This window comes from Podarcis tiliguerta (genome assembly GCF_965153285.1).
Source record: "Podarcis tiliguerta genome assembly, chromosome: 7".
NCBI lineage: Eukaryota > Metazoa > Chordata > Lepidosauria > Squamata > Lacertidae > Podarcis > Podarcis tiliguerta.
In genome coordinates, this window is record NC_139540.1 from 82,728,577 (window position 1) to 82,755,069 (window position 26,493).

At 44.5% G+C, this 26,493-nt stretch overlaps 1 protein-coding gene and 2 long non-coding RNA genes across 6 annotated transcripts in view; all 3 read right to left on the reverse strand.

Annotated features, from left to right (window-relative positions):
* The window catches only part of LOC310681253, a 106,697-nt gene that overhangs the window by 6,490 nt on the left and 73,714 nt on the right, over positions 1-26,493 (reverse strand). The gene's annotated exons all lie outside the window — the stretch shown is intronic.
* Positions 1-26,493, reverse strand: part of LOC310681120 (phosphofurin acidic cluster sorting protein 2-like) — a 66,183-nt gene that overhangs the window by 6,490 nt on the left and 33,200 nt on the right. For 2 of the 4 annotated variants that reach the window (XM_083448628.1, XM_083448629.1), the window contains exons 15-23: positions 24,359-24,465; positions 18,576-18,730; positions 17,470-17,580; positions 16,285-16,393; positions 9,576-9,618; positions 8,015-8,057; positions 5,153-5,288; positions 2,407-2,633; positions 1,848-1,961 (exon numbers count right to left, since the gene is read on the reverse strand). In XM_083448628.1, coding sequence (XP_083304754.1) covers positions 1,848-1,961; positions 2,407-2,633; positions 5,153-5,288; positions 8,015-8,057; positions 9,576-9,618; positions 16,285-16,393; positions 17,470-17,580; positions 18,576-18,730; positions 24,359-24,465 — 1,045 coding nt within the window. Of the gene's footprint in view, positions 1-1,847; positions 1,962-2,406; positions 2,634-5,152; positions 5,289-8,014; positions 8,058-9,575; positions 9,619-14,625; positions 14,659-16,284; positions 16,394-17,469; positions 17,581-18,575; positions 18,731-24,358; positions 24,466-26,493 lie in introns of all 4 variants that reach the window. The other 2 variants (XM_083448627.1, XM_083448630.1) reach the window with 2 other exon arrangements.
* LOC310681266 lies at positions 4,746-5,044 on the reverse strand. The gene is made up of 2 exons (XR_014513186.1): positions 4,882-5,044; positions 4,746-4,847 (listed from the first exon to the last, which is right to left on the reverse strand). It is a non-coding gene; the product is annotated as an uncharacterized lncRNA (long non-coding RNA).

Genomic DNA, 26,493 nt, shown 5'->3' on the forward strand with positions numbered 1-26,493 from the left:
TCTCGGGATTGGAAGATGTGTAAAGGTCACAGTCCAAAATGTATCTGCCTGGTTTTGCATATTGTGCCAATAAAAGGAGCCTCCACAGAGCTAGCTGGCAGCTTGCTTGTGCACAGCTCACCTGCATTAAAACTCCTGCCTCATGTCCTTCACTTCAGTGAACGACTCTGGGGTTGCAGCGCTCATCTCACTTTACTAGCCGAGGGAGCCGGCGTTTGTTTGCAGACAGTTTCATGGCTAGTACCATCTACTACCATCATGGCTAGTACCATCTACCACCATCATGGCTAGTACCATCTACCACCATCATGGCTAGTACCATCTACTGCCTCATGGCTAGTACCATCTACTACCACCTCCTACTACCCTTCTAAGAAAAACCCCACCCTCCCACTGTATATAAGTGTCTGGTGACTTCTGTTTCAGTGTATCTGAAGAAGTGTGCATGCACACGAAAGCTTATACCCAGAACAAACTTAGTTGGTCTCTAAGGTGCTACTGGACAATTTTTTTATTTATTTCGACTGCGTCAGACCAACATGGTTACCTACCTGAATCTAGCATCATGGCTAGTAGCCATTGATAATTCTTCTCCATGAATTTGTCTAACCCTCTTTTTTTTTGGGGGGGGGGGATCCTCCCCAACATAGCGCCTCTGACCTCCACCCATATTCTCCGTTTGAAGAGCAGAGTGGGCACCTCTATTCATGCAGTTTACGCCTCGGGACTGGGCGAGCAAGCTGCTGCTACTCCACAGAGGCTGGCTCTGTGGGTTTTGTCTGTGCCAGTGCTGACAACACTGTCTCTGGGGTGGAGTCAGGGCTGGCTCAACAGCAGGCTGTTCCCCAGAATTCTCTTCCAACTCCATGATTCTACCATTTTCTGCTTCAACAATATTTCATTATGTTCCTATCATTTTATATATTTGTATTTTATATATAAAAATTATAAATAAAGCATGTTCTATTTACAAACAAAACATTTAAATCGCTACCTTTCTACCAGTAGGATGGGTGGGGGGCATGGGCGTAGCCAGGATTTTTTTGGGGGGGCAGGCTTTTGTTAGGGGGGCAGAACATCAGATTTGCATTGATCTGTATTGATTTTTCTTATCTAGGGGGCAGCTGTCCCCCTGCCCTCCTTGGCTGCACCCATGGGGGGCACCAGAAGGAAACAAGGTCGGAAGGGGACAACGGTCGTAAATGGTAAAGGTAAAGGACCCCTGGACAGCTACAAGTGGTTAAAGGTGACTATGGGGTTGCGGCGCTCATCTCGCTTTCAGGCTGAGGGAGCTGGTGTTTGTCCACAGACAGCTTTCCAGGTCATGTGGCCAGCAGGACTAAACCGCTTCTGGAGCAACGGGACACCGTGACGAGTGCCAGAGCACAGGGAAATGCCGTTTACCTTCCCACCACAGTGGTCCCTATTTATCTACTTGCACTGGCATGCTTTCGAATTGCTAGGTTGGCAGGAGCTGGGACAGAGCAAAAGGAGCTCACTCCGTTGTGGGGATTCGAACCACCAACCTTCTGATGGGCAAGCCCAAGAGGCTCAGTGGTTTAGACTACAGCACCACCCGGCGCCACGGCCGTAAAAAGGTTGGGAAACACTAATACAGACTGTGTGAAAACAATCACAGGCACAAGGAGGAAAGAGGCAAGTGATGACCCCTTCTCTTCAAATAGGGGTGTTCTGGATTTGGTGGGACAATCTGGGCCTAAAGCTCAACTTCATTCTAGCTTGCTCTGCAAAGGAACTAAACCCGTAAACACAAGAGATAAAGAATGAACCAAGGCGGATGTCCAAAAGCAGACTGGCAGTCGTAGCACTGGATAAGGAGCACTTACCCTGCAACATAGTCTGCTGATGCTTCGCTGTGCAAATCAGCCGGCTGATCCCCTCTATGCACTGACTCTTAGAATCAAAGTCTTTGTCTTTCACTTTCTTAGGCAGAAACATCACTAGAGGAAATGAAGCAGATATGTAAACACAGCAGCACCATCTTTCGATGTACTCTCTCTTGAGTGAACATCTTAAGATCCAGAAGGCTGGGAATTTTACAGTACAAATTTTTACAGCTCATGGTGAATTCCTATGCTCATTGGACGGTAGACACAAATGCTAACATGCCACTCCAACGTGAGAAAATAAAGTTTACACTATGATCAGTTTCCACATGTGAAGTAAACTGGTCCTAGCTTGAGCTAGATTTAGAGCAGCCAGAACAGCGTTGCAAGACAGAAAGGCGCGCTAAAATTAATTGGAAACTCTAGTGCAATTAAATGTATCTCACACACTAACAAAGTCGGTGATTTTGACCTCCAGGAATATTTTACTACTGAAAAATGCTAGTGTTAAGCAATAGAACATAGGTTACAATAGCCAAGAAGCGTCCCTTTGCTGCACCTTTTTTGTTCTTTTCCTTTGTGACAACCGTCATTGACATCGTTGGAGTGGAAATGGCATCCCCACTCGTAGGCAGCCGGCTGACCTGGAGAGACCGAAAAGTGCATTTCAGAGTGTTTTTGGCAGCAGAGGGGTCCTTTTTTTCTGAGTCTCTCTTCTTCTCCGTAGGATGAGTTGCAATCCAGTAATCCACCTGAAGGCCCATCAGTTCCATACCAAGGCCACAGCTGAAATACGTTAGGAAAATACTATCATTTGTAAGCTGTGACAGTCCCAGAGAGCCCAGGTGAGAAACACGGATGATACCAAATTGAAAAGCATTCTTGGAACGGTGCTTAGTATTTGACACTGTGATCTACCTTTCAAGTGTCTTGGCTGCACAGGTGCAGTCAAAAGACTTCTCACATAACTATAAAGAACTCTGGCACATATATTTGAAAATAGGTAATGTAACTTGAGACCCAAATGACAACTCAATATTAGAGCCTCCTCAAGAATCTTGTGCCAGGTATGTCTTTGCACTGAGGCACCTAGGGACCAGAGTTTGAGGCCTCTTCAGAACTGAGTGTGACTTGCAGGTACACATCTGTCTTCAAAAACAGTGTAAGAAGCAACATATAGCATATTGTTCACCACTTCCTATCTAATATGTAGACCATCTTATTTAGAACCTAACAGGACAGATCTATTTATGTAATTTCAACTTTGTTTAAAAACAGATTCCAACTAAATGCTATATAACATTGCTGACTTAAGAGCAAAATTAGATGTGGTCATGTTCTGCTTAATTCTTCATAAAGCCCAGAAATGATGGGGATATTAAAAGTGCTGCATAGGCAGAGGAAGAGAGAAGCTCTGAACCCTTTTCTTTGTAGAGTATTACATAGCGTAGTGGAAAATTTTGTAGTGCAGGAGATCATCGCAGCAGCCTTAATGAACCACACCCCTAAGGAAAGTCCCAAAACGCAGGCTGGTTTTGACCTGCATGTGGGATGTGAAATGTAAGTAGCAGTGAAGTACAGCATTCCTTGTTTTCCTAGAGTGGACATGCAGGGGAGTGTTTGGTCCAGCCAGTCAAAACTTCCTGTTTCCTCCTGGCTGGGACGTACTTCCTTTGCATGTGACTACAGGTGGGTGTGACCTTACCTGTCCAGGTAACAAAAGGGACAAGGCATGCAGCACTCTCTCTTTTTGACTTCCTCCATCGTTGGAGCAGCTTTTCACTTCCAGCCAACAAAGGACACAGGGATTATCCCCATATGGGATAGATCCACATGTGTATACTTTGTAACTAAGTCTGCCTTCAGGGATCACACTATGCTCTGCCTGATGCAAGTAAACTTCTTTTATTCACTTTGTATAAGATTGTGGTGTCTTTTTTTTTTCTTTTAAAAGGGATTTAAGGGAACTTACCAAGAATGTACAATTCAGACTGAATTGTATAAAAGTGAGATGCTCACACAAGCCTGCAACTAGCTACCCACTGGGCATTTAAAAGGGCAATGTGAAACTCTTTTAAGTAAAGGAACTTGCTAGCTCAAGTTAGGAAGGATATTAATAAACAATATATCCTCTCCTGCCTCCCTGAACATTCCTATACTGCAAAGCCTTAAAAGGCTCAGGACTGCAATTCCTCAAGGACTGCCTCTCGCCATATGAACCAACCTGCACCCTGCAGTCATCATCTGAGGCCTTTTTCGTGTGTCCGGAAGTGTGGCCACAAGAGCAGGCCTTTTCTGCAGTAGCTCTGTTTGTGGAATGCTCTCAAAATTATCCAAGGGATGGAGCAACTCCTTTATGAAGAAAAGTTGCCACATTTGGGACTTTTTAGTTTAGAGAAAAGGGGAGTCAGCATTCCGACACTGAGATTCCTGCATTGCAAGGTGTGAACCCCCGAGATTCCTTCCAACTCTACAATTCTATGATTTTATGACATGGTAGAAATTTATAAAATTATCCACTTTCATTATGCAACGCACATAGAAAAGTTTTTCTCCCAACCTCATAAAACTATTTTTTCCCCTGATATTTCGAATTACTATTTAAAATATTCCCATTACTGTTTTGAATTATTAATTTGATATTGAACTGTATTAATCGTTTTGATTTTTTTTGTCATTTGCTTTATTTATGTTATTGTGTTTCATAGTAAAGTGATTATATCGTTTTTCACCTCAGGAAAAACTTGAGTTAATGTCTGACGACTGCTAGCGTAACCTAGTGTCAAAAACAGGTGCAAGGGAGACTCTATCAGGAAGACCTGCTGAAGTAAACAACTAAATATTGCTTGGGGGGGGATTTAATTTTCAGAAAGGTGTTGAATCGGCTGAGATGAAAGAGAATACAGTGGTGCCTCGCAAGACAAAATTAATCCGTTCCGCGAGTCTCTTCGTCTTGCGGTTTTTTCGTCTTGCGAAGCACGGCTATTAGCGGCTTAGCGGCTATTAGCAGCTTAGCGGCTTAGCGGCTATTAACGGCTTAGCGGCTTTAAGAAAAAGGAAACAAACTCGCAAGAACTCGCAAGACGTTTCGTCTTGCGAAGCAAGCCCATAGGGAAATTTGTCTTGCGGAACGACTCAAAAAACGGAAAACTCTTTCATCTAGCGAGTTTTTCGTCTTGCGGGGCACCACTGTATGAGCAAATCATGAGGATAAACTGGCAATTCAAGGTCCTTATATAAAGGGGTGTTACTTCTTCTTCTGTATTTCATAGTAGAAGAGAGAGAAAAGGGAGAACGTGCTTTACCTGGAGGAAGCCAAGGTGCCTGTGACCGATGGGGAGGAGGGTGGGGTGGGAGAAGATTCCTTCAGAGCAGGAGACACAGAAGGTGGGGTTGAGGAAAGGACACTTGAACTGCAGGGAGCAGCATCATCCGAGTCACCTTTAAAAACAGGATTCAAATGGTTGGTCTGCAGACAACAAAGACCACTTTAAGCATCGTATGGCAAACAATGACCTTTACAGGATAGATAGAAAGAAGGCAGGCGAGGTGCGACAGACATGTCAGCAGAACAAGAGATGCAGAGAAAGCAAAGCTACGGCTCCTCCAGAGACAAAAGTTAGAATAAAAGTAACATGGAAAACCTCTATGCCTGGCAGACCTAAGGGAAGAATACGGCCATGGTAAATAGGTGCGATTAGTAGCCTGGCTTACTTTCCTAGAGGCAAAACTGAGGACTGCATCAGTTATGGTTACAGTCATTGCAGATCAACCACCTGGAACTGTTACAAGGAGGAACACGAGTTTAATTTTTTAAAATGGGAAATAAAATACAAGTGGAATAACAACGAGGAAAGTTCTAAAGCAAAATGGAGGGGGAAATATAGATAAAAGTTATTGAGATACTAATTTCCTTTGTCTTCGTAGAGGAACGGAATTGTAATATTGGAGGGATAATTTAGTCCCTGCAAAACAGGAATCTTTTTGCCCAATGTGAGGCTTGGACCCACAACCCTGAGATTGAGATTCTGAGGTGCTAGCAGCTGAGTAACAGATATTGCTATCATGCCTATTATAAAATAAGCCTGTGAGAATGAGCTATCTTAATATTAGCTAAGCACTGAGAAAATGTTAGGCACTTATTAAGTAATTAACATATAATATTATGCTTTATTATTATCAGTGATGATAGACGTAGAAGTAATACTGTAATATTGACAATGGCAGAAGAATTCAGAGGATCTAGATCAGGCTGGGGGAAGTAGAAAAGTGGAGTAGCAATTTATTTTAAAGTGTAAATTTTGTAATTTTCCACAATCCTTTTATGAATATCTTTTCAATATTTGATTGAAGTTGAAGTACACATATTACGACACACAGAGAGAGGGGGAAAGAAAACTAATGTGAATAAGAAAGAGTATAATGAAAATGAAGTTATACCCTCCCAAATTACTCACAAGTCAGGTTAGTGTATTTTTCCAAAGAAATGAGATAAATGATAACAAATCGCTGATTTAGCTTTGCTGATGTAAGGGCTCCTCCAGAGCTTTGATCCCAATTTGCTCACACAAAGCTGACATGGAGGTTAAATTATATTCTCTTTATTGAGCATTCCTTCTGATTGGTTTTCAGGGTGGCTCTATGGCAGTGAGCATCCAGCCTGTCTTCATTCTGATTTGCTTGAGGATGTTTGTGAGGGATTAGTGGAAGAGCAGAACAAAGCGAGCTTGTGTCTTTTGGAGGCTTTGCTTTTGTGCATGTTTTGCTGTGTGCTCTGCTTCAGCACACGGTCTGAGGGGGACAGATACTGCTGAGAGGAAGTTAGTCAGGGGTCTACCGAGAGCCATGTGGATTAAAAATGATACTGACAGACACAGCATTCAACCTATAGCAAAGGACTACCCCAGAATCAGTCACGACTGGACCTAATGATCAGGGGTACCCTTTACCTTTAACCTTTATGAGGCTCTGGGTAGGAATTAATAATAATAATAATAATAATAATAATAATAATAATAATAATAATAATAATAATATATTTATTCCCCACTCATCTGGCTGGGCTTCCCCAGCCACTCTGGGAGGCTTCCAACAAAATATGAAACACACCGTAATACATCAAACATTAAAAGCTTCCCTAAACAGGGCTGCCTTCAGATGTCTTCTAAAAGTCAGGTAGTTGTTTTTCTCTTTGACATCTGGTGGGAGGGCGTTCCACAGGGAGGGCGCCACTACCGAGAAGGCCCTCTGCCTGGTTCCCTGTAACTTGGCTTCTCGCAGTGAGGGAACCGCCAGAAGGCCCTCGGCGCTGGACCTCAGTGTCCGGGTAGAACGATGGGGGTGGAAAGGCTCCTTCAGATATACTGGACTGAGGCCGTTTAGGGCTTTAAAGGTCAGCACCAACACTCTGAATTGTGCTCAGAAGCTGAAAGACCTTGTGAGCATGCAATGGAGTGAGGTCAGTGGACATGGGAGACTACGCTAGTCCCCTAAACGTTCCCGGTAAATTAGAGTATTAAACCATTAAAGCCTGGTGCCTCCTTCCCAAAGCCTGGGAAGCTTTTGTCCGGCTTATGGAGGGAGATATGATGCTTCGATGGGGACTAAGAGCCCTCTTGCCAAGGGCTCCAGCATCTGCACACCTTCCAGCTTGTCAAGATCCTTCTTCAACTGTGGTGCTCAGAACTGGTTGCAGAACAGAGCAGAGACTATTGCTTCCCTTGATCTGGACAATATACTTCTGTTGGGGCACTATTATAAAATACAATTGAAAAACAGACATCTGGGATCGTGTTATGTACTGAGTTGATTAGGATCCAAAATGCAGCAGTCTGATTGGTCCTAGAACAATGCAGCAGTATGATTGGTCCGCAGGAGCCACCCAATCCAGCTCCAGGTGGAAGTGAATCCACAACTTGATTGGCCTACAGGAGAATCCCGGAATTAGCCAATCACGTGCAGCCCATTGTGTAAATAATGTATATAAAGCAGATATTGTGGGGGAACTTCCATTCCTCCTCACCACTATGAGCTGAATAAAGAGCATGAAATCCACTCTCGACTCCGAGTATATTTCAGATCGCTTGGACTATGATCAGACTACCGGCCTCCAACGTCCATGCCATGCTTTAGTGAGAAATTACAACATCGTTGAAAGTTTTTATTACCTGAAGTTGCAGAGGACTGTTCAACTATTCCAACTTTTACCACCTGCAGGAAGAAAAACATTTTACATAGAATTATTAGCTCTGCAATGACAGTTTAATCAGTTTCCTGTCCCCATTGAAAAGCAGCTGACTTTGTTGTTGAGGGGAGCTCAAAAGAGAAGAGTTTTGGGGGTGGGAAATGTGCCCCCACTGACTTGCTAATCAGGCTAACGTCAACCGTTTTGTGGGAGGTGGGGTATTACCGGTTTGTTTTTGTTTTATTCTGTATTTTGTGTTTTCATTTTGAATTTCAATGTTGCAATCTTCAGGTGAAGGGCAGTATACGAATTCAATAAATAAAAAAGTAAAATAAATAAATTTGGTTACCTGCGCTGAGGCCAAAGCGCAGTTCAGTAAATGGGAAACATCAGTCATGAAGTATCAAAGGAAATATTGCAATTGCTCTTAATGGGACGCAAGGTTCAATGTGTGCATGTGCATGTAGAACTGGGTCAGAGTTTCAGAGTGAGGGCAATATAGCTTTGGTTGCATAACATAGCCAAATATGACTGACTATGACTGACTATGTAGCTCCACAGGGACGCGGGTGGCGCTGTGGGAAAAACCTCAGTGCCTAGGACTTGCCGATCGTATGGTCGGCGGTTCGAATCCCCACGGTGGGGTGAGCTCCCATCTTTTGGTCCCAGCTCCTGCCCACCTAGCAGTTCGAAAGCACCCCTAAGTGCAAGTAGATAAATAGGTACCGCTTTATAGCGGGAAGGTAAACGGCGTTTCCGTGTGCTGCGCTGGTGCTGGCTCACCAGAGCAGCTTCGTCACGCTGGCCACATGACCCGGAAGTGTCTCCGGACAGCGCTGGCCCCCGGCCTCTTAAGTGAGATGGGCGCACAACCCTAGAGTCGGACACGACTTGCCCTTACGGGCAGGCGTACCTTTACCTTTTTATGTAGCTCCACAACATCAGGATATCAATTAACATGATCTATGATTGAGAAGGAAAAGGTCATCTTCAGATTTGTTAAAAATTGTGCTGCTGCCACAGATTGTGGACGTAACAGCTGTAAAAGGTAAAGGGTCCCTGACTGTTAGGTCCAGTCGTGGCCGACTCTGGGGTTGCGGCGCTCATCTCGCTTTATTGGCCGAGGGAGCTGGCATACAGCTTCTGGGTCATGTGGCCAACATGACTAAGCCACTTCTGGTGAACCAGAGCAGCGCACGGAAACGCCGTTTACCTTCCCGCCAGAGCTGTACCTATTTATCTACTTGCACTTTGATGTGCTATTCAACTGCTAGGTTGGCAGGAGCAGGGACCGAGCAACGGGAGCTCACCCCGTCACGGGGATTCGAACCGCTGACCTTCTGATCGGCAAGTCCTAGGCTCTGTGGTTTAACCCATAGCGCCACCCGCGCCACCAGCTGTAAACAGGCATAAAAAAATGTGGAAAAATGAAAGACGGGGATTTGGGGGTGTTTGTTGTAATCTCTGAAAGCACACTTTCCACCATGAAAATATTTGGGGATGGAAATTTGTCAGAGTTCTTAACGGAAAAAAATACTACTCACTCCAACAAAAGGGATGAACTTCTGAGCAGATTCTTCATCTGGGCTAAAAAGATCAGAGAATCATGATCATTTCAAAAGCCTGAAGCTGGAAATTTTCTTATTGTTACTATCAAGCATGCAGTGGTTGCAAAAAACATGCAAGCATAGACTTCTCTATATGCCCAGAATAATTCTTCCGCTGCAAACCCATGCAGAATGAAATTTAGCCGGCACACGGACATGTGCACACAAGCATGCGGAGACACACCCTACACTCATAAAAGCAGCACACTTGTCCTTACTTTGACACTTGCGTAGTTAGAGCAACATGATTTAACATAAAGAGAAAATTTATTCAAATCGTATATAAAAGAGGTGACTAACAGTATATATGTATATTATGTTGAATTGCCCATTACAAGCAAATATTATGCATCTCGCGATGTAAAACTAGGTACCATTTACTTATTTTAGTGCATTTTATTTATTATATTCATATACTGCCCTTCATCACAAGATTTCAGGGCAGTTTACAGAGTAAAATACAATATAAAAACACAAGTTTTGAAAGAAAAACAACAGAAGAAAGAACCCCACCCCACACCTTCCCACAGACACATTTTAAAGGCTGTAGAATATTAATCAGCCCAAGGCCTGGTTGAAGAGGAACATTTTCCCCAGGCACCTAAAATTTAAATACTGAAGGCACCCAGCGAGCCTCCCTGAGGAAAGCATTCATTCCACAAGCAGGGAGCCACTACAGAAAAGGCCCTTTCTCGTGTTGCCACTGTGATAGGAATTTTGAGGTCTTAGATATATGGTAATGTTCAGAACCGCACGTACATAGATCAGCACAAGAAGACCAACCTGGAACCATTTTGATTCCTAAACCCAGCAAATGTTTTCTCTGCAAGGTCAAAGTGGGAAACCTCCCCATTGTCTCTTTCCTCACAAATCCTGTCTTAAGGGCACATTTAAGATATGAATAGGGTGTGAGCCTGTGACCTGGCCCAGGAACTAAGTATTTATCACTACAAAAGACTGGCCAGGCTCCCCAGGCAATCCAATCAAGTAACCTGCCAGACAGGAGATAAACAACAACAGGAGATAACAAGATTCAAATTTCTGTTTTAGAGAAATATGATAAGGATTTAAGTATAGTCAAATTTTAAGATTTTGATGGTAAGATAAGGTTAAAACAAATTAAGACAACTAAACGATAGAAAGTGGAAAAGATGGAAAGGATTTGCTGATTTAATTATTAACTGGAATACAAAAATGGGAGGTGTGAGGAGGTCGAGGAAATAAGTCAATGAAAGATAAGGTTAAAGTTCGGAGGAGTTTTTTTCTTTTATTGTTTCTTAATTGTATTGGTGTTTTTTGTGTTTTGATGTACTTGCTGCATTATGATTTTGTTTTTGTTTTTTACTAGGTAATTTTGTATCTTCCTATTTTTCTTTTCTTTCTTTCGTCTTTTCTCTCTTTTCCTCTTTTTTCTCTTCTTTATGTAACTTTTAAAAGTTCAATAAATATTATTTTTTTTAAAAAAAAACAAATTTCTGTTTTAGACTGCCTTTTCTATTAAGTAGGTGTGATGTATCTGAGGGGTAGTCTTAGGTTACACCCCTTCTGTGATGTATGTATGATATTTCTGAGGGTGGTCTTGATCTACAGGGTGGCAATTTCAAAAGTCTTTATCAGGCCTTGAGCACCATTTTTCTGGGTTCCTCCTCCTCTCCTGCGTGTGAGGGGACCACCCAGTTGCAACAGATCAATAAAGATCAGGCTTACTAGCTGCTCTGCTTCTCAATATTCTCTGGTTGGCCTCTGTTATTCTCTCCTACCAATAGGGAACCTATGTAAGGATTCTATATGGGCTCTTGGATACCCCATAAGGGAAAAGGGCAATTTTTGTTTACAACACTACCCTCCAGACACCATGTGGAGGAGGCACGCAAAGAAGGGCCTCGGAGAATGAACATAAGAGTTTGGGAAGGTTTATATGAGGAGAGGCAATCTTTCAGGTAACCTAATAACACAAAATTCCCATCCAATCCATGTGTCCTGATCATGTATCTCTACTTAAGGCAACTTTTAAAAATCGCAGCAAGCACACAGCATATTTATCTAAAGCTTATACTCCCATTCATCCCTCTTTTTACATAATGGATAGCTTTTACTGCCAGGTTGTGAAAGAACTGCCAGAGTTTGCTCCAGCCAGTGGCAAACCAACACATGCTCAAAATGGCTTCTTTCACTGCAACCAAAGATTTGCTCCAAATGAAGTGTTTTTGAGAAGCGGGGGGTATATTGTCAAAGCAAGCCAGTGAGAAAGCCTTGGGATCAACTACATATTATGACAGAAAGGAAGGAAGTGAAGTGTGAAATGTAAGTTTTGAACATTTGGAGACAGTGTGCTTTTGAACGCCAGTTGCTGGACGCTTGTACTCAAACCTGCTCAAATGGCTGAATTATCCACGGAAATTTCTTCATATTTCTTCATTTTTACTTGGAGTCTCCTATACCCTCACTAGTGCCTTTGCTTTAAAACCCAAGCATAGTTCAGAGAATGCAAGTCCCTACATAGGGATGACAGTTTGGAAAACTAAAAAATTCATCTTAGGGCCTTAAGAGTCCAATTTATCAGGTGCTGAAATGGACCGAACCCAAGGAAGTAGGTTGGTTGGATTTCAAGCGGAATTACCTCAATAGGATTAAAATGCCACATTAGATTTTCCAGGGACTCTTCCTCTTCCAAGCACCTGAACTCATCACCATATATAGTACTCCCAAACAGACAGAAGGAAGCTTCTAAACAACACATGCGCATTCATGCAACAGTGTTTTGGTTCGTTTTCGCCGTGACCAAGAATGGAGAAGGAAGGAAAGGAGGCAGGGATGTGAGTCAGTCACATAGCTGTCTACTTTTCCCTTTTCTTGCGAGGAATCCTATTCGGAATAAGGGAATTTCCCTTTAAAAAAAGGAAAAGTTGACAGCCATGGTCAGTCAGCATTACAGAGATTGTTGGGAAACTGCTTCGGAAAGAGTTCACATATACAGATGTACCGAAGAACTCTAAAAATGTTTCTCTTTTTCAATTCCTCAGGTAATTAGGGCTGACTGAAAGAACGCAATAAAAGAATTTGAAGATCCCAAATACACTGGCGGAGTAATCCTATGCAGAATTATTCAGAAGGAAGTTCTGGAAGGAAGTTCTACTGAGTCTCACTGGCCTACTCCCAGCTAATTGCTGTCTTGTAGAATTTTCTGCCCTTGCACTAGATCTGTTCAAGGCCCATATAGATTTGAAGTTGCTTGCCTTTGGCCACATAAGAAATTGGGAAAGCCCCAAAGGCAAAGGGAAGGTCTAAAGAGAAATTAAAAGTGCTCATGAGAGAGCTCAGCTCAGATACAGCAGTTGTTTGGGGCAGAAAACAAGGCCCTGTGAAATCATTCTTAATACACCTTAACATTCTTTGAAATGGCTATCATTTTTGTACCAAGTGCTTACATAATCCTGAACTAGTAAAATTGCACCAACTTTGCTTCACATACTATTATTAATAGAGTGGCTTATTTGGGACTGTTACGCTCTGAGTGTGACACACAGTGGTGTAGCGTGGGGGGTGCAGGGGGGGCCAGCCGCACCGGGCGCAACATCTGGGGGTTAGGGTTAAGGGGCGCAAATCCACAGGTTAGGGGGCGCAAATTACTTGCCTTGCCCCGGGTGCTGACAACCCACGCTACGCCACTGGTGACACACAAACACAGTCGTATCCAAACTTGTTGAAGTTACATTTCTATGGAAAGCATGGATGGGAAAGACGGCAACAGATACAATCATGACACTTCCAAAAATATTATTCCTTTAAAAAAAATATTCTACTCAAAATGGACCTAAGTAATTATAGCATGTCCAAAACCACTGATAGACTTTACTTGGGGCAAGAAAAAACCTAGCATATCTGCTAGGACATTAATAAATACAATAAAATGGAGGGTGGTCTTTTCCCTCTATATGTAAATACTGTGATGCAGCAATGTGAGCACACTATCATGGAGTCACTCGGATCATTTAACTGAACTGGAACAGAATAATGGTCCATTTATGGACCGTTTAATATGAATAAGTGCCCCATGATAGCTCCAGATTTGTCTACAGTGTCTATGTCCCCACCTTTTTCAAGACTTTGCTTTTTTTCATTTCCACATTTGCTTTCGTTGCCTAATAATATGGATTTCCAAAAAACCCATTCAAGCCAATACAAGCTGGAATTTTCCAACAGAAAGATTTCTCAGGCTCCATTCTTGTTTCTGGAGTTCTGAATGTATACCAAAAAGGGATGGATAAAGTCCATTGTGAAAGATATTTGGGGAAATTCTCTCTCTCTTCCAAATCAATTTAATATTGCTAAAGTGAAGATGAAACAAAACCAGTATTACTACAGGATAATAGCATAGCAATTCCTAAAGCAAAAAATAAGCAGGTGTCAACCTCTTCATCCCTAGCATTTAGGCTAATGTCCACCAATGAGACAAGGGGCTGATGATTTTGGAGTTCACATGGCCACTGCTTTCCAGAGAAATGCAACTTTAGTGTGTCTTCCAAACACCTTATGTAGAACAAAGAGGGCAAGCTAAGCAGCATGCAGAATGGTCCTGGCCATACCAGCCTCCTTACCACAATTGCTATAGCATATGCAGAGAGGGAGGGGGTATGTGAATTGGGAAAAAGTTGTATGGGCTATTTCAGAACTTGCTGAGCTAAATAACCAGCCAGCCAGCATTGAAGTGCGTGAGCACTAACTTACGGAATGACCTATACAAACTTTACCCCATCTGTTCTGTATTTGTGGAAGTCACTCTTGAGTAAATGCCTTTTACTCTTGATTCTTTTGGACAATGTATTCTGCCTCTTCAAATAATGTCAAAAGCAGCAGGTTGCGCATATATATATATTATACAAATTGAACATTCCAGCCTTATAAATACCATGAAGGTGGTGAAAGACCAGGAAAGGAAAAAAATATGTATAGGAATAACAAGAGGGTGATCCAGACAGACAAGTACCTTATATTAAATTCAAAATGAAAGTTCTTTTTCCTTTTCAGAAGCAATCAAAAGAAAAATAAATAAATTATTATACTTCTGGAGACAAATAAAACGTTAACACTGGATCCCAGAGGGTTGGAAGCCACAACAGAGCCAATTCTCCTTAACTTTCCACTGCTATGGCAACCGCCTTGGGCCACATTGGAGAAGAAGCTGCCATGCTGCGGGTCCTCCCCATTCTGACATTAACCCAGTTCTTTCGGGGGGGGGCAGTGCGTGGAGAGGAGCTGCAGTGTCGCCTCCTCTCATGTGGTCCCATCTCACATTATCATGGTAGTGTGGGGAAGCTCAGCGCTGCTGCAAGTCCCGTTCTGCTGAGTGACAGGCACCTCCCACCTTAATAAGGACTAGCAGGAATGGCCAGCTTTTGGATAGATGAGACAGACTGCAGTCAGACCTTTGGTAGGCAAGCACCTTTCCCCATTGCGTTAACTACTAAACCGTTTTTAGATAATAAATAATAATAATAATAATAATAATAATAATAATAATAATTTATTATTTATACCCCGCCCATCTGGCTGAGTTTCCCCAGCCACTCTGCTCCCAATCGAATATTAAAAACACAATACAGCATTAAACATTAAAAACTTCCCTAAACAGGGCTGCCTTCAGACGTCTTTTAAAAATAGGATAGCTGCTTATTTCCTTGACATCTGATGGGAGGGCATTCCACAGGGCGGGCGCCACTACCGAGAAGGCCCTGTAACCTCAGTTCTCGTAGTCAAGGAACCACCAGAAGTTATAGGTAGCAATGATAACTCAATTCACCTTTTCAAACTTTAAACCAGCCTGAATGGATTTGCATTCAGTCTGATGTGCTTATGGAATTGTAGAATTGTGTAGATTTTAAGGGGCCCCTAGGGTCATCCAGTCTGACCCCTGCAATAAAATGCTTGTTGCCTTTGATTTTCTACACCAGGCTTTTGCGATTCTTTTTTTCTTCTTATTATGCTTTACTCTTTCTTCAGCTTTACTCTTTGTTTGGGGTGGGGGAGGCATGCTATAAATTTCCAAGGAAGTGAAGCTTCTCTAATTTGTGAGGCTGTGTAATATAGTTACATCCAGCAGCGCTGAACCTTCCGATGTTGTTAAAGTAACATGAGAGGCCTGGAATCACATGCGTTGCGCAGCTGAAAAGCTCTTCATGTTATACAGATGGCGCAGGACAAAATGGCGTTGCTGAGATTCCCACACTACCAAGCCAGTACACTGGTACCTCAGGTTAAGAACTTAATTCGTTCCAGAGGTCCATTCTTAACCTAAAACTGTTCTTAACCTGAGGTACCACTTTAGCTAATGGGGCCTCCCGCTGCTGCCGCACGATTTCTGTTCTCTTCCTGAAGCAAAGTTCTTAACCCGAGGTACTGTTTCTGGGTTAGCGGAGTCTGTAACCTGAAGCGCCTGTAACCCAAGGTAACACTGTACAAGGACCTAGCTGCCTTTCTGTAACATCACTTGGGCTGCATTCAAAGTACAAATATTTCCGCAAACAGTACTTTGCTTTGAATTATTATCGAAAGTGCTATTGACTGGCTTATCCAGCTTGGAAAATGTCGTCCCGCTGCCCAGATTTCCTGGCTACCAAGGAGAAGTTGCTTTTTCATAACAAGGTACCTTTTCTGCTTGTATGTCAACATGGCTTCTGCAATGGGCAACTGGTGGGCACAGTTTGCTCCCACTAGGTACTGAGTTATTCTGGAGACAATATCAGGCGATTCCTGGACTGAAACAGAGAGAGAGAGAAAGAGGAACAATGACTATTTGCCATACATTTGGAAGGAACTGCAAGTCCATCCATCCATTCATCCACCCAATTTATACCCCACCCTTCCTCCTGAAGGGGCCCAGAGTAGCAAGAACTGCTTGCTGAATCTACCTCCTCCCAACTTTTCTGTTTCCAACAACCAGACAGAGTCATAAGGAGGGCATCATGGTGATGACTGTTCTGATCTTTGTATACAACACATCCACAGAGCATTTTTTCTCTTTTTCACATTTACTTTTTAAAATAATATGGCCATGTCACCTCCAACGGCCTTATTTTCTCTGTACCAGCTTAAGAGTGCCGTGACATGGCATCTGTTACCCGAATTCAACAGGGTAGAATGGAAGATGCCAACCACGGCTACCTTCTCCCAGCTCCAGGTGGGAGGACTTGAGAGACTATTAGACTCTAAAAGGAAAATTCAACAGCTGAATACAATATTCTGCATCTCAAGGAGAATCAAACCAAATTCGTGGAAAGCTGTGGAATTATGGGAAGGAATCAGCATATCTTTGATGCCTCCAGTGCTGTTACGAACGGACACTGGAAACTGAGAAGGCAGAAGATTCAGAAAGCAAACACAGAAATTGCCTTACTGTGAAATTCTATTTTCAGAGGATGCCTTAGGCCATTGCCACTAATGAGATGCTGCCTCCTAGTGAAGCCAGCAGGCTCAGCAGGCTTCTTCACTGCCCAGACCCTCTTGGCAGCAGAAAGCAGCTTCCCTCCAAATGCTGCAACTGAAACAAAAAAACTGCAGAACCATGGAGGACCACCCACCATCTAATGGCAGAGACAGAACAGCAGCACCCCCAGAACACGAAGGGAAGAAATGCCCTCTGGCACCCTCTGGAAACAGAAATTTGTGGCAAGGAAATTTCCTCTTTTCCAGAGGCACCGGAGGGCATTTCCACTAATGGGACACAGCAGATATTAGCGGCAATGCCCTCCAGTAGCCTCAGGGAAACAATTATTCTTTTTCAAAGTTATCAGCTCAGGCAACCTGATGCAAATAAGTATTAAGACAGCCTTACCAGCATTTTGTGCTTCGAGTCTGTTAAATAAATCCTTCCAGGACAAATCTTGGAAGAAGTAGTTATACTGACAATCAACGGAACCCAGATACTTTGCCACTGGATGACAACCTGTAAATAACACAATAGATAAATAAATCTGTTCTGTATGGCAGATGCACATTAGCAGTGCAGAATATATTATTTCTATACCCCTTTAGCGGTCAGAAGAAAGGAAATCCCAACTTATTGCCTTCAGGGTGAAGATGTGCTCAAAATTGTGAAAAGCCGCTGAAATTCAGTTTCTTCTTCCTCTTCTGGGTTGTGAGACATTCTTAGTGTTTTTAAAATGGAAAGTAAGTGGTCACAAACAAGGCGGTAGAAATAAAGCAAGACGCTCCTTATTATATACAACTTTGTTACATAATAATCTTCTGTGGTGTTGGGAAACGTCAGATTACTACAGCATTATAAGCTTGCAGCCTGTTGTCCCTATTGAGATTCCTCCTGTAGCATTCTGCACTAGCTGCAATTTCCAGATGTCTTCAAGGGCAGACCCATGTAAAGTGAATTGCAGTAGTCCAGCTTAGATGTTACCACAGCCCAAGTAACCGTGCCCAGGCTATCCCTATGCAGAAATGGCAGCGGTTGGCACATCAGCACAGGCACTCGTAACCACTGAGGCCAGCTGGCCCTCAAGGAACAACCATGGTTCCAGGAGCATCTCTGACTATGGACCTGCCCCTTCAAGGAGTGTGTGGCCCCATTAAGAACAGGTCATTCTGCCAACTCCTGCACACTTGAACAGTCCACTTATAGCACATCTGTCTTGCTTAGATTCAGTTCCAATTTGCAATGCACACTGGAAGGAACTATAAATAACCTCCACTCCAATTGAAGCTCTGACTGCTAGCTATCCTTCTCATTCCGCCACAAAGTTTGGAAGGGGAGTGATAGGAAAGTGCTGGTATTCTAGAGGCTGCCGTCGCTATATTTAATATCCTGTACAAGAGCATTATAACCAGAGCAGACAACACAACTTGAACAGACAAACAGTTCCTCCGTTGCGATGTAGTGAGAAAGAGGTTAATTCAAAGGAAGAAGAAAGGACAGAAAAGCTTGCTTACCTACTGGTATGATAAGAAATCTCATGTAGCTGAGCCAGTCTGGGGTTTTGTGAGACAGCTGTTCTACAAAGAGCCTCAGCACAGCGCTGAGGTAATTCTGGGCTCCCGCAATTGCAATTTTAATTGGATTGGGAGGCTGAGAATTGCAGTTGCAGCTGAAGAGAGAGGGAACATTACTGCTTTTAAATAAAATCCAGAGATTGATGGGTATTTTGTACCACGTACATTATTAACCGAACTGTAAGTACATATTCGTGATAGAAGGTCAAGACTGAAAGCAAGTAGGCAGTCAGCGACTTCCTACCAGAGTGCAGATTTAAACAAGGGGTTTCCAAATTTGTGCTTTGGCCTCTTAGACAGTGAGTTACATCAGCCTGGCGACGCAGCTTATGAACCAGAAGAGAATCATTCACATGACTCCCATTTTCTTTAGTCAAAGGACAGGAGGTTTGTTTAAAAAAGATAGGTTTTTTTGGTTTGCTTGCTTCTTTTTGCTATGTTTTTGTTCCAACTGTAAGAAAGTTACGATTAATCAGACAAACAGTCCACAACAATCTTAATTTTGTATGCACGTCACCTTCTGCACCATCAGTATGCTACCTACAGGGCAGAATATCTGCTTTGCATGCAGAAGGTTCCACATTCTACCCATGGCACCTCCAGGTAGGGCCAGATATATCATTGGATTGAAACCCTGGAGAGCCACTGCCAGGATGGACCAATGGGCTGACCTCTCCTAAGGTGGCTTCTACTTACTTGCCAGTACAGTGGTACCCGCAAGACGAATGCCTCGGAAGACGAAAAACTCGCTAGACGAAAGGGTTTTTCGTTTTCTGAGGTGCTTCGCAAGACGGATTTTCCTAAGGGCTTGCTTTGCTAGACGAAACAGCCCTGCCTCTCCTGTCATGGCGACGGTCGCACACTCGCTTCCCCGCTCCTCCAGCTCCCTCCCACCTTCCGGCTGCCTCGCGCCGCTGCCCACCGCCCTCGCGCGCTCCTCTCAGAGAGCTGCTGCCGCCAGCAGCCAGCGTTGCAGCTGGAGCCGCGCTCCTGAGCCCCGCCGCCCTCCAGCAGCCGCGTCACGCGGTGGCCACAAGGCGCGGGTGAGTCCGAGGTACCGGCTGCGGCAGCTGCCCTGCTTCTCCCCGCCCCTCCCCACCGTTGTTAGTGTTTAACTGCAGTGGTGCTTCGCAAGATGAAAAAACTCGCTCAACGAAAGAACTCGCGGAACGAATTAATTTCGTCTTGCGAGGCACCACTGTATTAGGAAGCTCCCTTAGAGCAGGTTACAAAACCAATCCTTCCAGCTCACCGGTGACTCTCTGGGGTTTCAGATTGAACCTTTTGCATACAGAGATTTGACCGAGTTACAGTCAAGGGTGGTCTAAGCGGTGTCGGAGCTTCCGTTGCGACCGAGCTCAAATGGCTCTCCTCCACAACGTACTTCGGAATCCATCGAGGCTCTCCTCCGACAGTGATTAACGACCTAAGCCTTTAATGAAGCTTCAGGCATGCTTCCCCATTACACAGATGCTGTATCCAAACAGCAGAAGGGCAAGAAATATATGCTACATCGCTACGTTTATTTCTAACTACGCAGGACAGAAAAGAATATGCACCCGCTCTCTGTGAGAGTCAGTGAACAACTGGAACAAAGAAACAGGAAACCAGTAACATGAACATCCGTCTCCCATCTCCCGTGAGACTTCCTACAGTCTGGAATGTAAACAGAGTCTTGTGACTCCAAAAACTGCACAGTGGCGTAACAGAAATCTAACAAGCGGTCGCACTGCCTGAGTGTCAGGGAATGGACTCAAGAGGGCGAGACGGAGGAGGAATGGGGCACACACAAACGCACACCCTCCTTGTCCTGACACTGCAGAAGAAGAGGAATGCAGCTTTGATTTACAGCAGGGGGTTGAGGGGTTGGAGGAAAGTCACAGCTCAGAGACAGATGAACCAAAGAATTGGGAAGTGTTAGAAGAAGGGGGCAGGGAGACAGAGGCAGGGCAGGGCAGCCAGCTGACACGTTGTCACTGGAGAGTATTTCTGACCCCCCCTTCTCCCAGAACCCGGCGTTTGTTAAGAGTGCAGGAACGAAAGAATCAGAGACATTTGGCCACGAACGGCCTCCGTAAGGGGAGATGCTGTTGCTAGGGAGGAGGAGCCCAGCTGGAGCTTGTCCAGGCTTACCGCGTTCTTTTGTCGCTCACTATTCTGAATGAATAAACTCATTAAAAAGGACTCTACCTTCTTTTCTCTGCTCTTGCTGCAACCGGGGGAGAAACAGCTTTCCTGGGGGGGGGGGGTCAGGTGGGATTACTATGAGGAATTATTAAATATGGAGCAAGCCATTATGTCAGCAATGAAAGAATTGCGGTGACTGGGTTTGATTCACTGACAATAATTTCTGGACAAATCCCACAAGCCTCTGCCATTTGCTTTCTCTACGCCTGACAGGCACGTATAAGCATTCTAAACACAGACCAGTTGTCGGTTGCTTCACCAGGCATCCTGGGCCATAAAGATAGTAGGTAGCTTCTATGATGTACGTTTCTTTAGTTTGTTAATCTAAGGGCCAGGAAGAGAGTTCACAAGGCAATGGTAAATACTACCATTTACTGCCGTTTATGACCTCTGGAGTTTGCTAAAAGCATTCCTCCTTCCTTCTTGATTCCTATTTTATTTACTCTGAACTATGTATGCATGCTCAAGTAGGAAATAGTTTCTTTGTAGTTAAGAGGATTTCTTCTGATCTGACTTTGTCCCATGTGGGGTTTTATGAAATGCTCAGAGGACATCTGATTGGTTCTTATGGACACTGTGTAAAAAGTTCTTTTGTGAATAAAACGACCTGGGCCAAGGGGTGGACAGAGGATTATTATTCGCACTGCCTCCCAGAGTCTTGCTGGCCAAGCCTCGTGTGTATTTTATTAATCAGAGTCCAATCCTTCCTTGCTTTTGGAATGCACCACTTTCCCAAGCCATGACACTAAGCCACGCCCACCCTTAATCTCCTCCTGCCTCTGCCACCTTTCCTCTTCATGGCAGTGGTGGCAGTGTAGAAATGAAAACTTTGAGTTTTCTGGTTCTTTGTTGCTGGAAGGGTGGCAATGCACCCCTGCCAATGAACCCTGTGCCCCCATCTCCTCCCTCCTTTGCTCTAGGTAAAGGTAAAGGGACCCCTGACCATAAGGTCCAGTCGTGGCCGACTCTGGGGTTGTGGCTCTCATCTCGCGTTATTGGCTGAGGGAGCCGGCGTACAGCTTCCGGGTCATGTGACCAGCATGACTAAGCCGCTTCTGGCAAACCAGAGCAGCACATGGAAACACCGTTTACTTTCCCGCTGGAGCGGTACCTATTTATCTCCTTGCACTTTTGGCGTGCTTTCAAACTGCTAGGTTGGCAGGAGCAGGGACCGAGCAACGGGAGCTCACCCTGTCGCAGGGATTCGAACCGCCGACCTTCTGATCAGCAAGTCCTAGGCTGTGTGGTTTGGAAGAAGCTAAAGGGGCCTTCCTCAGAGCAAGTCATTCTGGGTGGGGTGGCCACGAAAGTGCCTGTGCCACGGCCACAGTTTGCTGCGACAGCAAAGGATGTGTTGGGGCTGTTGGGTGTCATGTGCTGCAGAAGCTGAGCTCGCCACTTACAATCGTCCCAGAAAACAGCCATTGTAATGGTTCTAGGGGTTGCTCGTGCGTAAGCCGGTGCAAACCCCTGGCTGGATTGCCTGAGTGAACCTTTTCTGTCCGGACAGCCACTCACCCGTGGCTGCCTCAATCGCTGGCAGAATCCGTCAGTGGGCGTTTCTTAAACTTCTTCCAGCAAAGAAGCTCTTTGACGCCTTGTCTCCTCCTACTCTCTCTGCGCGAAAGCCTTCTGCACAAGGAGGGCGTAGGCAGCGGAGGACCTCTACTCTCCCCGCTGGTCCCCGGCAAGGAGTCATGGGACCGCCTCGCCGCTTCCCCCATCTGCCCCCCTTCTCCACTGGTGCTACGCTGATTCTCTTCCCCAGAAGATGGGCTGCCTCTCCCAATCCCGGGACGCTCTCTGGAATCCCTCTGGATTTTGCTCTCTCCCTCCGGCACTGATGGCAGTTCCCTGACATCCATCTATCAAGAGTTGTCTTTATACAGATGTTACAAGCAGGCTTCTACTCAATACATAATGGTATCTCACCAGGAGATAAGGAAGCTACTGGGGAGGACATTAGCTTACAACTGCATGTTTTAAACCAGGTTTCAGACTCTTTATATGGAAATACAAACAATTAAAAGGGGGGGGGGGAGATGCATTCCTGCAGAGGGCAACAAAGAAAATGGATACTGACAGAAGTAATTTTGGATTCAAGCAGTAAAAGCAGTGGGGTACCACACAGCCTGGTGCTTATCGCTAGCAAATTTATGGAAATGTGTTTCATCCGTCTTTCAGTTTGTAGGGAGGCTGGGTCATTCATTATTTTGAGTGCCCAGCTTCCTCAGTGAGCGTCCCTCTATGACACGGGTATCTGCCAGCGTCTCCTCTGAACAGGTTGGTGATACAACGACTATTGCAATATCACAAGTGGACTCTTTATTACGTCTGCAATTGTTCAAGATAAAATCCATTTTGGAAAGAGAAGAAATGAGCACTGAACCACTGATATATTACAAGTGAGCTCTTTATTTGTTGTGTCTGCAGTTGTTTAAGACGAAACCTATTGGGGGGGGGAACTACTTTTGCCATTTTTATGGAAGTTTACAAAGAGCTGCCTTAGTGATGGTGTCAACTGCAGCATCTCTCCTGAGCCTCGCCTTCCCTTCCTGAACATCTGTGGTTGGCTTCACCCATCTGCCTTTATAGAAAAGTCAGCTTCTTATGGCTCAGACAGACGCATTGTAAAAACCTTCGCTTGGTAACTTTTGCATACAGTGGTGCCTCGCAAGACGAAAAGAATCCGTTCCGCGAGTCTCTTCGTCTTGCGGTTTTTTTCGTCTTGCAAAGCAAGCCCATTAGCGGATTAGCGCTATTAGCGGTTTAGCGGCTATTAGCGGTTTAGCGGCTATTAGCGGCTATTAAAGGCTTAAGGGATTAGCGGATTAGCTGCTAAAAGGCTATTAGCGGCTATTAAAGGCTTAAGGGATTAGCGGATTAGCTGCTAAAAGGCTATTAGCGGCTATTAAAGGCTTAAGGGATTAGCGGATTAGATGCTAAAAGGCTATTAGCGGCTATTAAAGGCTTAAGGGATTAGCGGATTAGCTGCTAAAAGGCTATTAGCGGCTATTAAAGGCTTAAGGGATTAGCGGATTAGATGCTAAAAGGCTATTAGCGGCTTAGATCAGCTGTTAAGCGGCTTAGCGATCAGCTGTTAAGCGACTTAGCGAACAGCTGTTAAGCGGCTTAGGGGCTTGGGGAAAAGTGGGGGAGGGGAAAAAAACCCCAGGAATCGCAAGGCATTTTCGTCTTGCGAAGCAAGCCCATAGCAAATTCATCCTGCGAAGCACCTCCAAAACGGAAAACCCTTTCGTCTAGCGGGTTTTCCGTCTTGCGAGGCATTCGTCTCGCGGGGCACCACTGTATTGGTAAAATAATGAAGTGGTTTTAGAAAAAACATCTCTCTTGCTAGACTTCATCAGGGAAAGTCAACTCAAATTCTCCTTAGGGACAAGAGTTGTGGCCTTATTTTTTACCGGCAATAAAGCTTAGGGCAGAGAGTCTGGGACACGGCAGGCCTTGGCAGGGGGTATGTATATCTGGAGGGAGGGAGTATGTATATAAATATCATTAATTAAAAAAGAACTTACTATCTCTGTATTCTAGAGACAATGGTGCTGAAAGCTGCCTGGATATCTGCAGAAGAGCACGTGCAGACGATTGGAAGGCCATGCTTTTGCAAGATATCTGAAAGAAACTGAGAATGATATACAAGTCTGTAAAAAAAGGACCTTCTATATATATTTTAAATGCATTGTTGATTTATTTTAGTTATTTCTGTACTGTCCTTTTATAAAATACCCCAGGCAATTTACACACTATTGTATTAACATAAATTGATTCAAACACGGCCGCAGTGGCCAACAATCCTTCAAGCAAACTAGCTTGAGAAAATGGTTGGGGTTTGTTAAGGTCTCCTGGAATCCAAGAACTGTAGAGTTGGAAGGCACCCTGGGGGTCATTTAGAAGAGGAAGAGTTTGGATTTGATAGCCCGCTTTATCACTACCCGAAGGAGTCTCAAAGCGGCTAACATTATCTTTTCCCTTCCTCCCCCACAACAAACACTCTGTGAGGTGAGTGGGGCTGAGAGACTTCAGAGAAGTGTGACTGGCCCAAGGTCACCCAGCAGCTGCATGTGGAGGAGCGGAGAAGCGAACCCGGTTCACCAGATTACGAGTCCACCGCTCTTAACCACTACACCACAACTAAATAATCCCTAACAGGTGGCCCTCCAACCTCTGCCTAAAAGCCTCCAAGGAAGGAGAGTTCCACTATCAAACAGCTCTTACTGCCAGGAAATCCCCCCCCCCCAATGTTTCTTGTAATTTGAATCCACTGCTTTGGGTCCTAGCTCTAAGGAACGCTGCGAAAGAAGAAACTCTGGATGCCATTGAGTGGGGGTATCTGTTAAGCCCAGCAAAATATGCTGTGAGGACATTCCCTAACTATATTTCAAAGCACATCTCTGTATTTCAAAATTGCGTCCAGCTTGGGGGGGGGGGGGCAACGTAGCACAGAGAACCAAGCAGCTAGGGGCATGATAGCTCAGGTGAGCGAGCAAATCTGACCTTAATGTTTTTATACTTATTAACGATTAAAGAATATCAGTGACTATCTCTGCCCTGTTATTGTTGAGAGCAGGGGTAGGCAACCTAAGGCCCGTGGGCCGAGTGCGGCCCAATCGCCTTCTCAATCCGGCCCGCGGATGGTCTGGGAATCAGCGTGGTTTTTACTTCAGTAGTGTTAAGTTGTGGGTGAACATATCAGACGACACAGCGATTCTTCAAACAGCTCTTGTTTATTCACAGGCCAGAACAGAACTGAACTGAAGGGTTCAGCCAGCCTGCTTATATAGAGCTCCACTAGAACGCAACAGTAACCATTTTCTGTAACTATCCAATCACCGAACGTCACTTTCAATCCCTTATTTGCATATGTGGACCTGAGTGGAAACTATTTACAGTATCCCCCTGCTGGCCCAGGGTGAGGGGTGAGAACTTCAGTACATAACAAGTAGAATGCGTCCTTTTGTTTAAAATGCATCTCTGGGTTATTTGTGGGGCATAGGAATTCGTTTGTTTCCCCTCCAAATAAAATATAGTCCGGCCCGCCACATGATCTGAGGGACGGTGGACCGGCCCCCGGCTGAAAATGGTTGCTGACCCCTGGCTGAGAGTCTTCCTTTGTGTTATGTTCCTGAAGTTTCTTCATTTGGCGAGAGCTAGTTAAATTTCACACCTACTGCTATCAGATTTCCCCGTGATTCCAGGTTCGGGACCCTCTGTGGGTTTGAACGCTGTCCAAAAGTGGATGCAAATTTTGTGACCAAAAAAAATGTAAAGTACTTTTTACGTAATGAACCAAACCCAGTTTGGGCGGACCAAATTTGTGACTGGTACTATTTAATTTGTGCATTAATTATCTAGTGAGCAGTAAAGCAGCCAAGTTGGCAAAGCCACCGGACTACTCAGGATACTGAACATCCGAGGAGCCTGCCTTAGAAGTGGCGTAATAGAAGCGCCACGAATGGGCAACACATGGGCGGTAAATTAAGTTCAACAAATGTGCAGCTGCAATCCTAACCCCACTTACCTGAGAGTAATATCTACTGAATTCGGAAGGGCTTGCTTCTGAGTAGGAATGGTTAGGATTGCCCTGTAAATGTACTGATGCACACGGAACCAAAAAATTGCAAGAAGAACTTCGGTGACTAACCAGAAGGGA